This window comes from Malurus melanocephalus, unplaced genomic scaffold (genome assembly GCF_030028575.1).
Source record: "Malurus melanocephalus ecotype Western Australia unplaced genomic scaffold, MMel_1.1 scaffold_170, whole genome shotgun sequence".
In the NCBI taxonomy this organism is placed as follows: domain Eukaryota; kingdom Metazoa; phylum Chordata; class Aves; order Passeriformes; family Maluridae; genus Malurus; species Malurus melanocephalus.
The window spans coordinates 1237214-1251612 of record NW_026623402.1 but is presented as its reverse complement, the minus strand read 5'-3'; the positions used below and the strand labels follow the sequence as shown (position 1 = coordinate 1251612).

The window sequence follows — 14399 nt, the reverse complement described above, 5'->3', positions numbered from 1 at the left end:
TGCTGGGAGTGTGAGCTGCCACACTGCCCTGGGACACCCCAGAGGACAGGATAATCCTGTTGGTATTGGCAGTCCCCAGGTCCCCATTGGTGTGGGAGCCCCTCTGGGGTTCCAGCCAGGTCTCTGGCCATGCTGTGTCAATGCTCTGTTGTGTCCCCTCCAGCTGTGCCTTGGGCCCTGCCATGACTAGGCAGTCCCTGACATGGGTTTTTCCTCTCCATCRCAGGCCTGGATCGGGGGTATCCGAGCGGGCTCTGTCACATCCCATGGGAACCATGTGAAGGCCAGCTGCCACTGGATCGCCTTCAACGCCGAGGCAGCAGGTGAGGCACAAGGGCCCCCAGCACGGCTTGGGGAGTGGGATGGATTTATCCCAGTTGTCCCTGTGGGGCTGGGTGGTGGGTCAGCCCCCAGGCCCCAGAGGTATGAGGGTGAGTGGAGGAGGCTTTCCCTGAGATCCTCCAAAAGTGTTGACAGTCCCACAGCTCTTGGCTTGCATTGTAAAGCTGGGTGTTCCTGGCTGTGTCCTATCTGGGGGAATTCCTGGAGTATCCCATGGGTGATGGCCAGGCTGGTGGGCAGCTGGTGACCTGCTCTTGTGCCCTCTCCTGCAGGTGTGCTGGGCATTGTGCCAGTGGAGTGCGAGGATGGGGGCAAGAGGACCATATCTCAGCTCTGCTGCCACTCAGGTGCGTGCCAGTTGCCACCTCCCACCTCCACAGGATGTTTGTCCCTACGTGGGCTATGTGGGGGCTCAGGTGCTGAATCCAAGCCCAAGTGGGCTGTCTGYCAGGCTAGAGCCACGGGGAGCTGCCAGGGACCATCACCTGTGGACAGGGTGACACCAGGAGGGGCTGTGCCAGGCTGGAATCAATCTATGTTCCTTCCTCTCTAGGGCTGCAGCAAGGCCTGGCCATGTAGCTCTTCCTCATGCCCTTCTAGTCCAGCCTTTCCACATTACTCACATCATGCCCTGACATTCCAGTGCCAGGCTGGAGTTGTCATCACCACGGCTGTACCCATTCCAGTGGCAGGAGGAACAGGCTGGACCAGAAGCTCTGATGTGGGCAGAGCAAGTGCAGCAGGGRAGAGGCAATGGCAGCATCACTGCTGGCAGAGGAGCACGGCTCTGCCCTGCCCAGGCACAGGGAGGGGTGGTGCCCRCCTCAGGGTGCTCCTTTCTGGGTGTCAGAGCAGAAGTGCCACCCTGGGAGGCACTGATCACCCGTTTCCCAAAAATTACACCAGAGCAGCAAGATGGGAGCCGGTCCCGGCACCGCCTTCCTGCGTGTGTGCCTGGCATGGCTGCAGGGCTGCGCAGAGCACCCAGCCTGTGCCACCTTAGCCCCTGGCACCGGGAACTTCCTCGGCTTGGAAGAGCAGGCAGTGAGCTCTGCTGCTCCCTGGGGAGCGCCGGAGGGGTGGTGCACAGGAGCCAGCACCACATCCGCGGCTTCCTAATGGGATYAGCACGAGCCCTTTGAAGCCGGCTGTGCCAGAGCAACGCCTCCGTGGCAGGGAATGGATTTTCTCTCCTCCCGGGTGGATGCAGCCGAGCGAGCTGCCTGCTCTTCATGCCTCCGGGGCCTGTCTCCTGGAAGCAGGAAAGTACACAGTGACCTACTTTTCCGAGCGTGCCAAATGCATCCGAGGGGCTGCCGCTGCTGGTGCCAGCCTTCCTCCCGCCGGAGCCGCCGGGAGCGCCCCTGCCGCGGGCATGCCGGGCCGGGCTGTTACAAAGGGAGCCTTGTTACCAGCATGGCTCCAGCAGGACGTGGCACAGACACCCTGGTGCTGTCCATGCTGTTCCCAGCGCCTTGTGGGGGTTTTGGTCTGTAAATCAGATAGGGGGATGCCCCCTCCAGAGTTCCCATCCCTGCCAAAGGGGTGCAAGAACCTGAGGGACAGAGTGGAGGTGCTCAGGCACCCACAGCAATCCTGAGCTGCTCCAAAACCCTTTGGTGGGGCTGGATCTGTCCCTGGCTGCTGCTTGTGTGTGTGTGTAGGGAAGGAGTGGGGCTGGGGAAGAGCAAAGGGGCAGCCACACTGTCTGCAGGGGGAAGGTGGGGAACAAACCTCTGCCCTTCTCCTTCCAGATGTGGTCACAGAYTTTGACTTCTCGCCCTTTGATCAGCTCCTGCTGGCCACAGGCTCTACTGATGAGATGGTGAGTGCTCGGTGACAGGGGGCCCAAGGAGACACCTCCTGACCCCCAGCATGTCTCTGGGATTCACTGCAGAGCTGGAGTGATGGGAGTAAGAGGAGCATGGGGTGGAGGGTGCCAGCTGGGGGGAACAGACTGGGACATTCCCAGATTGTGGGGGACAGAGCAGATGGTATCAGACAAGGATCAGCCTTCTCCCATCTGGGATCTGATCCCACAGAGCTGCAATGAGGGATCACCTGGTGTCCTCAGGGGCCAAAGCCTGGGAAAAAAGCAAATGCAGGTGGAGCCAGCACCCAGCTGGGTCCTGTTCACCTGCCCGGGCACTGACCACCCTCCTCTCGYGGGGCTGCAGGTGAAGGTGTGGCGCCTGCCTGAGAGCGGCCAGGACATGCCCAGTGGTGCAGGGCTGACCCTGGGGCCTGGGGGGGCCCCCGTGGATGTGCTGCAGTTCCACCCCACGGCAGATGCTGTCCTGGCCAGCGGTGCAGGGAAGAAAGTCACCGTCTGGGACATGGGGCAGCAGCAGCCCCTGACAGGTAGGCAGGGCTGTCACTGCCCATGACACGTCTGCCCCATGTGTCTGCCCTGTATGTGTGCCCCATGTGTCTGCACCATATGTCTGCTTCCTGTGCCTGGGCCCAAGTCCAGACTTCAGTGTCACCCGACAGACAGCTCAGACAGGGCACCACAGCCCCTTGTGCCTGGGCACCCCTGTGCTCTGATGCAGTGGTGTGAAGCGCTCCAATACTGCCCAAGGTGTCTGTGGGGATCCCCTCGGTGACAGGTCCCTCTCCCCGCCTGTCCCAGGGTGTGGGTAGATGTGGGTGGTTGCTGGCCAGCCTTGCCCAGACCACAGCCACCCTGAGGAGGTGAGGAGGTGRGTGGCAGCACAGGCGTGTGGCTTTCCCAGGGCTCTGCTCTTTGTATCCAGCTGCCAACAGCACAAGAATGTCCCTGCACAGACACAGCAGTGTCCTACTGGGTCCTGGCTGCCACCAGCCCTTTGGAAAGGCTACATCATTTCTCCTGGGAAATACWCTGGGTGGGAGAGTGATGGCTCCTGCCCTGTCTGTAGGAGGGACCCTCCTTGATCCTGGCCCTGACCCTCCTTTCCCCCCGCAGTCCTGGACTCCCATGGGGACCAGCTGCAGAGCCTGACATGGAAACGAGACGGCCGCCTCCTTGGCACCTCCTGCAAGGTGAGCAGTGCCCAGTGGTGACCTCGCTGTGGTGTGGCATGGATGGGYTGTCTGCCAGCTGCTGGATGTACCCTGATCCTGGGGGGCACCCATTTAATGGAATCCCAGAATGGTTTGGGTTGGAAGGGACCTTAAAGCTCATCTCATCCCACCCCTCTCCCATGTGCAGGTGCACCTTCCCCTAGCCCGGAGTGCTTAGAACTCCATCCAGCCTGGCCTGGAACACTTCCAGGCTTGGGGAGCATGGAGGGACTTTTGGGTTGGAAAAGGACAGGAGCGGGGTCAGCGAGCCCGTGGGGAGGYGGGCAGGGAGCAGCACTAGATGGCGCCGGCCGCTCGCTGCGGGATGCGCCGGAACGCGCGGGGGCCCCGCCCGGAGGGAGGGCGGGCGCGGCGAGCGTGCAAATGGTGTACAAATGAGTGTGCAAGGGGAGTGTGCAAGCCATGAGCCCCCAGGATGTTCCCGGGGACTCGCAAGCAGGTCTGAGCGCACAGCCCCGGGCTGGGAGCGCAGCCCTTGCCGTGCCGAGGAGAGCGAAGGGAGTGCGGGGGGAGCCCCGGGGGGAGCCCGGAGCCCGGCGCAGCGTGCGGAGCCGGCTGCTGGATGGGTCAGAGTCCCAGCTCGTGGCTGCAGCCCAATGCCGAGCGTGCGGGCTGGGCTCAGGGATACAAGCCCAAGCCATGCCAGCTAGGGTGCAGATCAGCCCCCGTGCCGTGTGGCTCTGGCTGGCACAATGTGTGCTCCCAAAACAGTATTCTGGCGGCAGGACTGGCACCTGGGCATCCTCCGTGTTGCATCTGTGTCCTGCCAGCCTTGCTGGATGGGTCCCATCCCCATTTGGCAGAGGGGTGCCAGGCAGAAGACAGAAGAGGCTCGTTCCCCTGTAGCACTGTCAGGATGGCATCTGAGGGTCAGGCTCCAGCCCTGGCTCTACTTTCCCCGGTTCCCTCCTACTCTGAGAGTACTTTTGAGGGTGTCAGGGTCCTGGTGAGGCGCTGGGGGTCCACCCCTGTCCAAGATGTGGGGGGACACAGTACAAGCCATCCATGGAGACAGACACTGCAGGCAGGGGAGTGATGGCCAGGAAGGGGAGGGCTGCTCGCTCCAGCCTTCTGACTAATGCATCCTGACATCTGCTGGCCTCGAGGTCCTTAACCCTCCTCTGTTTTCTTTTATCTCACCAGGACAAGAAACTGCGGATCTTTGACCCCCGAGCTGGCCCAGCTGCCTCCCAGGTACAGTCCCCTCTGTCTGTGCTGCAGGCAGCCCTGTCCAACCCCATCACCTGCAGGGGGGTGGGCTTTGGTCCCCCAAACCATGCCAACCCTGGCTGGGCTTGGGAGAAGCAACGTGGAGGTAAGGGCTGAGGGCAGGGGGAACAGGGCTGTCCCCTTAGCCCTGCTGGGGTTTCGCAGGGGGGCCCCTGCTCCCCCACCAGTCATTGGCACATGCCAGGCGAGCCCCGTGGGTGTGAGGGCTCTGGGCTCCCAGGCTCTGCAGGCTCCCGGGCTCTGCCCTGCCCTGTAGGAGCTGGACCAAAGGCTCTTAGGGACGAGGACCCACCAAGAGCAAGGGCTGGGCGGTCAGATCGGCACAGCTCAGCAAATAACAGTGATTAGGAAATAAGTAGAGAACTTAAGCCTTGACGTCAAGTTCAAACAGCCTCTTATTAGAGGTTTCCTGTGGCTTGGGGGCTCTGGCTGCAGAAGGGCTGGAAGCCTTTGGGAAGGCAGGGATGCAGTGGAGAGCAGGGTGAGGTGGCTGCARTGGACTCTGTCATCCGTGATGTGTCTCCAGCTGCCCATGGGCTCGGGAAGCCGATGACTCCTGGTGACAGTGCTTGGGCACGGTGGTAACCCCAGGTACTGACCAAAGGGAGCCAGAGCTCCAGTGCTGCATTGGAACTTTCCACCTGCTCCGGCACATTACCCAGGTGCTGAGCTCCCATAAGGCCCCAGGGTGCTTCCTACAGTGCACATGGTGCCCTGACCCCTCAGGCAGCCTTATAAACACCCCACCACAAAAAATAAACATAAACCCGGGGTGACACGTGCGGGTGAGCCAGGGCAAAGTGCTCCCAGCGCTCCAGCGGCTGCCGCGACGCTGTCCCGCTCCAGTTGCTGTTCAGCATGGCTGGAAGATCCCACTCTCTGCTCCAAAATTTATCCACTGCCGGCCCCAGTGCTCTCCTCCCCTCCCGGCCCCCCTTCTCCCCCTGCCAGACCTGTCGGCTTGTCTGACAGCGGAGCTGTGAGCGCGATGGGCTCGAGCCAAGTCTCCTGGGGAGGGTGGACTCTGTCTCGCTGAGCTATTAAAAATAACGTGTGAATGATGGTGGCTGTTCAAAGCAGGCAGTTCACTTCCCTCCACTGCCGTCTGATCCAGCCCGGGGCCGGCGCTTGCGTTTGCCAAGAGAAATATGCACCTTCACTGCTGCAGCCCTGCCCCRGGCGGCTCGCAATGGATGGAGATGTTTAGTCTTGGAGAAGCGCTGTGCTGAAGGGGAAAACTTTAAAATGCCATAAATCCTCTGGAAGTTTGTGCAGGGCTTGCTTAGTTAAGAGGAATAACGCTCCTGGGTTTTGTTCTTTTCTTTTTCCCCATTGCTGGAGGGCTGGGTTAGTTGGAAAGGTTCCTTCTCCCCCTGGGCCAGCGTGGTTACAGAACTGGGTGATGCCAGGGCTGCCATGTGCAGCCAGCACCTCGCAGGCTCCCAGCTTTGAAGTTGCCTGTTTTTTTTGCAGAGGTGAGCTGCAGGATGGGTTTTCCAGCTGGGCTGGCCCCCGCAGCACTGTGGGCTGGGTTTCTTCGATGCCGGCGCAGGGGTCCTGCTGCCGGCTCACCCTGATCCCTCTGTGGTGCCGAGAGCCGGCCCCAGGCTGCTCCTCTGGCTGGGCTTCTTAATTTGCCAAGCCTGCCTCATTAAACATTACTTTTTTTAGAGCAGGGGAAGAGAATGAGAATGAGCTAAAATAAGAAGCTCAGGGAGGAGGGGTTGCTCCTTCTGATACCTGGTGCTGCACTCAGGTACCATGGATGCAGCTGGGGACCGAGGGTGGGTGACACAGAGGATGACTGGCGGGCTGCCCACACCCTGCAGCTGTGCCCCTGCCAGGGTCTGACCCCCCATTCCCGGCTACGCCCGTGGCAGCTATTTTGAGCATATCCCAGCAGCAGGCAGACGTGTGTGACGCAGTGTGGCCGGGCTCTGGCCGACCCTGTGGGGTGCCTGGTATGTACCCAGGGCAGTGATTTCTCTTGGGACAGCAGTGGCCTCATCCTGCTGGATCCCCATCCTCTTCTTGCAGCCCCTTTGTGAGCATCAGGGCTGTGCTCAGACCCTGTTGCTGCTCTCTGTACCTCCTCAGTGTTCCCAAACTGGCAGTGGAGATGCCAGGGTCCTGCCGTGATGCCCACTGCAGCCGTGCTCCCACTGCCTGCCTGGGTCCAGGGTCCAAGCACCATTCYGTCCTTCACAGAATCCTGTGAGTTCTGTGCTCTGCTGTATCCCCTCCCAAGGCCATGCTGCCCCAGCTCCCTCTTCCCCTCCCACATGGCTGGTGGTCGCCCTCCTCGCCTTGACCCCTCCCCTGGAAGCGAGTCACATCCTCTCCCTTGGGCTTCGGCTCTGCCGAGGCTCAGTGTCGCTGTTCCCTCCCTCGCCCKCCGGTACTCCCCGTGCAAACCCCACCAAACGCCCCTTGGGTGTCCCCCCAGGCCCTGGGACGGGACACAGGGCTGAGCAGGGAGTCAGAGCACCGGGAAGGTGCTCTACCCAGCTTATGCCTCAGGTGGGTCACCAGCACAGTGTAGGGCAGTGATTCACGTATGCCGTGGGCTACTAAAGTGGCATCTCTGCTTGCCCACTGCMACCTCCTGCTCCGCACACGCGGGTGCGAGGGGCTGTGTGTGCATCTGGCCAGCACCTGGCTCCCGGGACAGGCGCCGTCCGTGTGGAGCTGCGGGGCTGCCGCGGAGCGCGGCCAGTGTGGGATGGAGGGGGGACGGCTCCGTTCTCACGAGAAACTTCCTCCGCCGGCATTTGGGCAGGGCCGGGGGCGAGGGAACGGCCGCGCGCACCGGGCCAGCGCACGCCCCGCTCACGGCGTAATGAGCTGCGCTAATGAGCGGGGCCGGCGCTCAGGGCGCCTGGGGACAGCTGGGACAGTGTCCCCGGGGGTTTGTCCCCGCCGCAGTGGGTTTGTCCCCCCAGCTCGTGGGCTGTGCCGGGGGCAGAGTTCAGTGATGGGGAGCAGCTGGGGCTCACAGCCCGAGCACAGCTGGTGCTGTCCCAGCCCTGCTCAAGGTCCCAGGAGGGGAGAGGGACTCCAGCCCCCGTCCCAAACCATGGCCATCATCTCATGGGCCACATCAGCCCTGCCACAGTGGGAGATACAGCATGGAGAGGGTCCCTGGGGACAGTGTGCCCATGGTGGCAGGGAGATGCTGTGTTGAAGTGGAAATCCAGGTTGGGGTGATATGGCTGTGCCCACAGCCAGAACTCCATGGACCCCAACATGTCACCTCTGCCCCGGATCCAGCTGTCAGCCCAGGGCTGGCTGGGGACTGGTTGTCATCATCAGGGGAAGGTGCATCAGGACGTAGAGAGACTTTAGCCTTCCTCCCACTGCCCCATCATCACGGTATCCCACGCTGGGGTCACCCCGGGGGTACCTGACTCCCAGCCTCGGCAGCAGCTTCCTCCGGGCTGGGGGAAGCTCCACAGCATCCCACATTCCCAAGGAGACCGTGGGAAGCTTTGAAAAAGTTGGCCTGACTCTGGGCTGCCTATTTATAGCACCGCATGCTCGGCGCTCTCATGCTTCTGTTCCCCAGCGTAGCTGCACGGGACTGTTTATATTTCCTCTGCTCTGCTTCCCCCTCGGCCGGCCATCCTTCCCAGGAATGCCGCTTGGTATGGCAGACATGGGGAAGTTGAGGAGGATTCAGAATGAGCCAGAGGCATCTCAAGGAGTGTGGGTGTGTGGTGGCATTGGCTCACCCTCGCCTGGGTGCCTGCTGCTCCTGCTGAGAATGGCCTCACCAGCTCAGCCCCACACAGGTTGGCATCTCCATTACTGCGGGCTGGGGATCCTCACAGAATTTTGGGGCAGAGGGCAAAGGTGTTTTGGGATTTGATAGCAGTCTCATAGCAGGGCTCGTGTGGCTGGTGGTTGCAGGAGGAGAAGAGAGGCAGTGGAGGAGGGGTGGCTGGGATGGGTGCTGGCCCAACCCCACGGCCAGTGAGTCCTGCATCTCCTGCCCAGGCAGAGAGGTCCTGCTCCCATCCCAGCCTTGTGTCCAGGCATCTGTGCCCAGTGGGAGCCCACTCACCCTCCTGCCCTTGCTGGGCCCACAGGATCCTCTGGGACATGGCCTTGGCCTCACCAAGGGCAGGAGGGGTTGGATGGAGCAGGGGGGTTGTGCTGGCAGTGGGGGGAGAGGTAAAGCCTGACCGTGCCCAGCCCCTCAGGCCACAGGGGCAACACAGCAATACTACCCTGGCCAGTGGGATTGTGGAGATGGCGTGGACAGGAGGGGACTTGTACTGGTCACTCCCCACCGTGACACAGACACCACATACCTGGCMGGACCAGTGCTGGCACCGTGATGGCTGTTGGAGCATTCCTGCAGCTCAGTGGGATCCCTGCACTCCATGGGGACAGGTGACAGCTGACAGCTCCTGGTCTCCTTGAGCTCCGGGAAGAGACCAGGAGTGAGGTTGGCCCGGGAGAGGCTGCTCTGTTCTCCTGGTTACCTCTGGAGTAACGGGGATTTGGCAAGGGAAGGAGATCACTCACATTCTTGTTCGGAGAGGAGGATTCGGTATGGGGTTAACCCTCTCGGCTCCCGGGAAGCCGTTCCTGCTGCCTCCCAAAGCCTCGTGGGGTTTGGAAGGAGCAACGGCTTCCCCAATGTACATGGACTGGGGGAGGTGTCTGTCCTCAGAGTCCCCCACAGTGCCCTGGCCAGGGGACACCCCTCCTGCCCTGGCACCCACTGCCAAAGGGATAGCTCAGCCTGGCACTGGTGCCTCCTGTGCCCACGCAGATGCCGCTGCTGGGGCTGCTTCCCACGGGGATCAGATGTCTGTGGGCTGTTAGCCATGCTCATGGGCTGTTAGCCACAGGCAGGGCTGAGCTGTCCCAGCCCTGCCAGCCATGGGGACTCTGCCAAGAGCAGAGCTTTGACCCCCCGGSCACCTCCCGCCCGTCCAGCCTCAGGGCTCTGCCCTGGGCTCCCACCTCCGCCTCTCCCTGCCCTGTATCCGGCTCAGGGTGACGGCTCCCGGCGAGTCGGGGATCACCTGGGAGTCAGAGCAGCCTTGGCTTTGTGTGGGGCTCTCCCAGGCAGCCGCGGAGCCGGAGCGGCCGCTCCCTGCGGGCAGCTGTTCCCAGCTTCCCGACCCCGCCGCAGCGCTGCCAACAGCTGCGTCCGACAYGCCGGCCCTGGGCCCCCGCAGCCCCCGGGCTGCTCGGGGAGAGGGGCTGGGGACCCCCGTGGGTACCAGCACCTTATGCCAGCCTGTGCTGGAAGGAATGGATTGAGACTGGGATAGGGACGGTGCTGGAAGTTTCCATCCGTCCCTGCAGCCGTTCTGGCTCCGAGAAGGGGGATACAGGCTCCCCCCAGCCCGGGCTGCCCAAAACCGGCTGTGCTGGACCCGTGCAACGGGCGGGAGGAGGCTGGGCTGCCTGTCAGAGAGTTGGGAGGGTTCCTTGGATCCCCCCGTTCCGGCGCAGAGCAGGTGGGCTCCTGGCAGCCTGAAAGGGGGGAACAAGATGCTCAGGGGGGACGTGCATCCCTCACGTGTGGCTGGTTCCCTGCTCCAGGGACACAGAGGTTCCAGCATCACTCTGGGAAGGGTGCCAGGTTCTCTGCCCAACTCTGCCAGCCCCACGGATGTCCCAGGGCTCAACCACATCGGTGTCCACCCTCAGCACCAGGCCAAACCACCCCGTTCCTGCAAAGACCCTCCACACCAGGGGAGCTGCTGTCCGCACGCTCACCTCTGGCAGCATCTGCACGGGCTGAGCACGAAGCAGCCCAGCCTCCCGCATACTTGCTGCCATACGTACAGCTCAGCCGGGATGGAACTAATGCAGAAAACATGGCCCTGTGCCGCAGCCGGCACGCCGGGGTCTGGGAGTGCCGCGGCAGCACCCTGCCCTCCGCCAGCCCTGCCACCGCCCCGGGGCTGCCACCACCGCCAGCGGGACCGGGGCACCCGCGGGACCCAGGGCGGCGGAGCCGGCGCCGTCGGTTATGGGATCTGCAGATGTTGAGCTCTGGCTGCCGCAGCCGCACGGCTCAGGTGCAGAAGTGCTCTCCTGGCTGACGCACGGGCTGGCCCCGGCTCCTGGAGTTTCCATCCCTCTTGGCACCGATCCTGGGACATGTTCCCTTCTCCAGGTCCTTTCCCTGCCGGGTGCTGGATCTGCTGGCAGCGTGCTGGTGGTGGGGGCCGGGCCCCTCCTGCCGCACATCCTGCCCTGCGGCTGGGAGCGCCGGGCCCGGCTYGGCCAGCGCTGCCTCTTCCAAGTGAGCTGTGTTTGTGCTGGCAAGGCAGCTGGCGTGACGGGGCCAGGGCACGACAAGCTTGGCACCGTGCTCCTGCTCCCACCCTGGCTTCTCCAGAGAATGCCATCTCTCTGGGGCTGGAGGCTGCTCCAGCAGGGCTTCGGCGGTGAGGGGTGGGAGATGCGACACCTCCGTGCCCCCTCCCTGGGTGGCAGAGCCTCGCTGGCGGTCACAGTGCTGGTGGTCACAGTGCTCACACCAAGGGGGACTCAGCTCATGGGCACCTCCGTGGGCACCCTCAGTGCCCACCCCACCTCTCCCGCCCCCATGCCTGGTCGCCCTGCCCTGCGCGGAGGTCCCGGAAGCGCTGTGCGGGGTTTGGCTCTGGCAGAGCCCTCCACTTTCCCTGCCAGCTCCAAACTCRTTAGGAGGCAGTTCTTGGCGCTCCTCAGTGAGAGCGAGGGGCTGCGAGCGCTGCCTGTGCCGCAGGCCAGGGCTGGCTGCCGGCTCCCACTGGGGCGCCTGGAACCGCAGGGCCCATCTGGGGACCACATGGGAGCTGGGAAGCACCCGCTGACAGCCCCGTGAAATCTCTTCCCCTCCCATCCTCAGCAGGACCGGGATGGGGGCAGGATGTGGGTTGGGGGTCCCAGCCCCATGGGGAACCCAGGGGCGAGGTGGAGCAGGGTGCAGGGGATTAGAGCAGTCTGGGGAACGTGGCCGGGCTCAGTTTGCCGTGTGTTTCAGTAGCATCCGGGCACACATGGGGCACCCTGCTCCTGGAGCCAGGATTCAGCATGGATAAAGAGCCTGGGGATGCAGCCAGGGAAGTAAGTCCCTCTGTCATCATGGCCATGGCTGAGCCTCCTGTTGTGCCTATGGCATGGAGCAGCTTCCCTGCAGCACTCTGTCCCCCTTACCCCAGGTCACCGGGTGTGGGGACAGCCCTGGGGACCCGGGAGCCATCCCATGCCCCATCACACTCACGTTACCTGCTGCCACCCTGCACTCCTCGCTGGGAGCTGGGCCAGCTGCTCCACAAGGCAACCACGCTGGCATGGGGAGGGGGGAGTCAGAGCTGTCACCGCTTGCGGGCTGTCCCCACTGCACTGTCCCTGGGCAGCTCTCAGCAGAGCTGGGCCCCAGCACTCAGCTCCACGTGCTGGGCCCYGGGGCAGTTCACAACCACGGCTGGTGGAGCACACGTCCCCTCAACGTGTCCGGCGTGGCTGGCAGCAATATTGACAGCCCTGTCTGCTGTGCCTTGCAGAGTGTCCCGGGACATGACAACAACAAGGACTCCCGGCTGCTCTGGATGGGCTCCAGCGATTGCCTCATCTCCGTCGGGTTCAGCCAGGTACGGTCCTCACCAGGAAGGTGGCCCTGGCATTGCTGGGATGTTCCAGCCCTGCTCCCTGTGACTGCTGTGCCAAAGCACCCCAAAGTGCTTCTTGGGTGGCCTGTCACCCAAGAAAGCAGGAGGTCCCCTCGCCTGGTGCCCTGGCTCTTGCTGGGATGGCAGAAGGTGGCTGGTGAAGGTGGTGGCACCTCGGGGCCATCRGGCAGCCCCTGTGCCCTCTGATGCCATGTCTGTGTCCCTGCAGATGCGGGAGCGGGAGGTGAAGCTGTGGGACACGCGGAGGCTCAGCGGGGCGACGCTCACCGTGGCACTGGACACCTCACCTGGGTAGGGATGGGGACTCAGCATGGGGTGGGAGGACAGGCGGTGGGAATTTCATGGTCAGGGGCCCATGGGGAGCGTGCTGGTGGAGCAGGAGGTGGCAGAGATCTCATGGCACCAGCAGCACTCAGCCACAAAGCCTGGGGACAGCASAGCTGCATCCCCATCAGCATTTGGGTGAGATGAGAGGGCAGAGGCTGTGCTGGGGAGGGCACAGAGGTGTTCTGTGGTGCCGTGGTGGGCGGTGGCACTGCTGGGGACAGTGCCTGAGGTGGCTGTGGGCTGGGTGGGCTCGTGCACTGGGGCAGCACCACAAGATGCCACGTGTGAATGAATCCCTGTGGCACTGCTGGAGCACTGGAGCAGCTCAGCCCTGGCCTCCCACGCATGCAGCGCTTTGTGCTGCGGTGCCGTGTGGCTGCCCAGCCAGCCGTGGCCAGGCCGGTGTTCACCGAGCACCCCTGGGGAAGTGCAAAAGGAGCTTTGGYGGCGTAAGGGGTCAGCGCCCCTTGTCACAGCACGATGGAGCCGTCTCCTGTCTGCGGGGCTCTGCCAAGGCCATGAACATTCCGGTTAGACCCGGCCTGGCCTCTCCCACACTGCCCAGAGAGCTGGCCTGGCGTCACCATGTGGGCGAGGAAATGGGAGGAGGAGGAGGCTGTGCCTTCATCCCGCCAGGGTAATGGGGGTTTGGGGCACAGCTGGAATGTACTGGAGACCGCCAGCTCTTCCCAGGGCTGCTGGCAAAGTGCTGGGGTGCTGGGACCCTCACCGTGTACCAGGCTGGCTCCGTGACAGGCTGGGATGCCGGGACAGGCTGGGTGGTCAGCAGCCAATGCAGGACCTCTGGCGAGGGGCTGAGTGAGCTGTGACAGCCCCTTGGCTGCCCTGCCTGCATCCTCCACCCCAGTGTCAGCTCTGGGCCAGCGCTGGCAGCAGCCGGGACAGACAGGAGGAGAGAAGACCGGCCATGGSCATGGTGGGGAGGTGCTGGTGTGGTGGGAGCAGGCGGAGAGGCTGCTGGAGCATTGCTTACCCTCCTGCCAGCTCCCGGGGGAGCAACTCCCTGCTCTCCTGCTCGCCAGCTCTGCCAGCACAGTGGGCAAAGGCCATCATCAGTGTCCAGTGAGCGCTCCCAGGGGTGGCTGAGGCACACAGTGTGCTGCAAGGGGACGCCTTGGGGTCCATAAATGCCCTTGGAGATGAATCCAGTGGGAATTACCCCAAATCCTCGCTGGGCCGAAGCGAGCCAGCCGGGCTAAATGGGATGCAGGCGCGCCTGCGCTCGGCCCCCTCAGCACAGGCTGCAGTTATTTTGGCTGCCGGGTTTATCGGCGCAGGAATGCGGCTGGCGGGCGCTGCCTGCGCGTCACGCCGGGGCCAGCCGAGAGGGGCTGGGGGCGGTGGGGGTGAGCGGGGACCCCCCCGCCCCGTGCTGGGGAGGTGCTTTTTTTAGGCAGCCACGCCGGGGCCACCGCGCTTCCAGCCCCAACCGCTCCCGCCTGTAAATCTGACGGAGATGACAAATGGCGGAGGGGGATTTGGGCTGGCTCCCGGCGGAGGTGCCGAACGGGGGCCGTGCTCTCCCTCCGGCAGAGCCATCCCGAGCAGGGCTGCGACACTCAGGAGCTGTGGAGCCGCGACAAGGGCACGGGGTGGATGGTCTAGGGGTCACCAGGTGCCCTTGGAAGCACTGCTTGGGTCAGGCTTAGAACKGGGGGACAGGGACTCAGTCCTCAGGGGATGAAGGAGCAGTAGTGGGGCTGGCTGAGGATCTCCACGGTGGCTGTGGGTGCCCGGCGGGGGCACGGAGATGCATCGGGCAGGGCA

At 63.5% G+C, this 14399-nt stretch overlaps 1 protein-coding gene across 1 annotated transcript in view; it reads left to right on the top strand.

Moving 5' to 3' along the window:
- CORO7 (coronin 7) overlaps positions 1 to 14399 on the top strand; it is a 35309-nt gene that overhangs the window by 2916 nt on the left and 17994 nt on the right. The window contains exons 2-9 of the mRNA XM_057372415.1: positions 227 to 323; positions 615 to 689; positions 2097 to 2167; positions 2520 to 2703; positions 3290 to 3366; positions 4552 to 4602; positions 12159 to 12245; positions 12493 to 12575. Of these exons, the coding sequence (XP_057228398.1) occupies positions 227 to 323; positions 615 to 689; positions 2097 to 2167; positions 2520 to 2703; positions 3290 to 3366; positions 4552 to 4602; positions 12159 to 12245; positions 12493 to 12575 (725 nt within the window). The remainder of the gene's footprint in view (positions 1 to 226; positions 324 to 614; positions 690 to 2096; positions 2168 to 2519; positions 2704 to 3289; positions 3367 to 4551; positions 4603 to 12158; positions 12246 to 12492; positions 12576 to 14399) is intronic.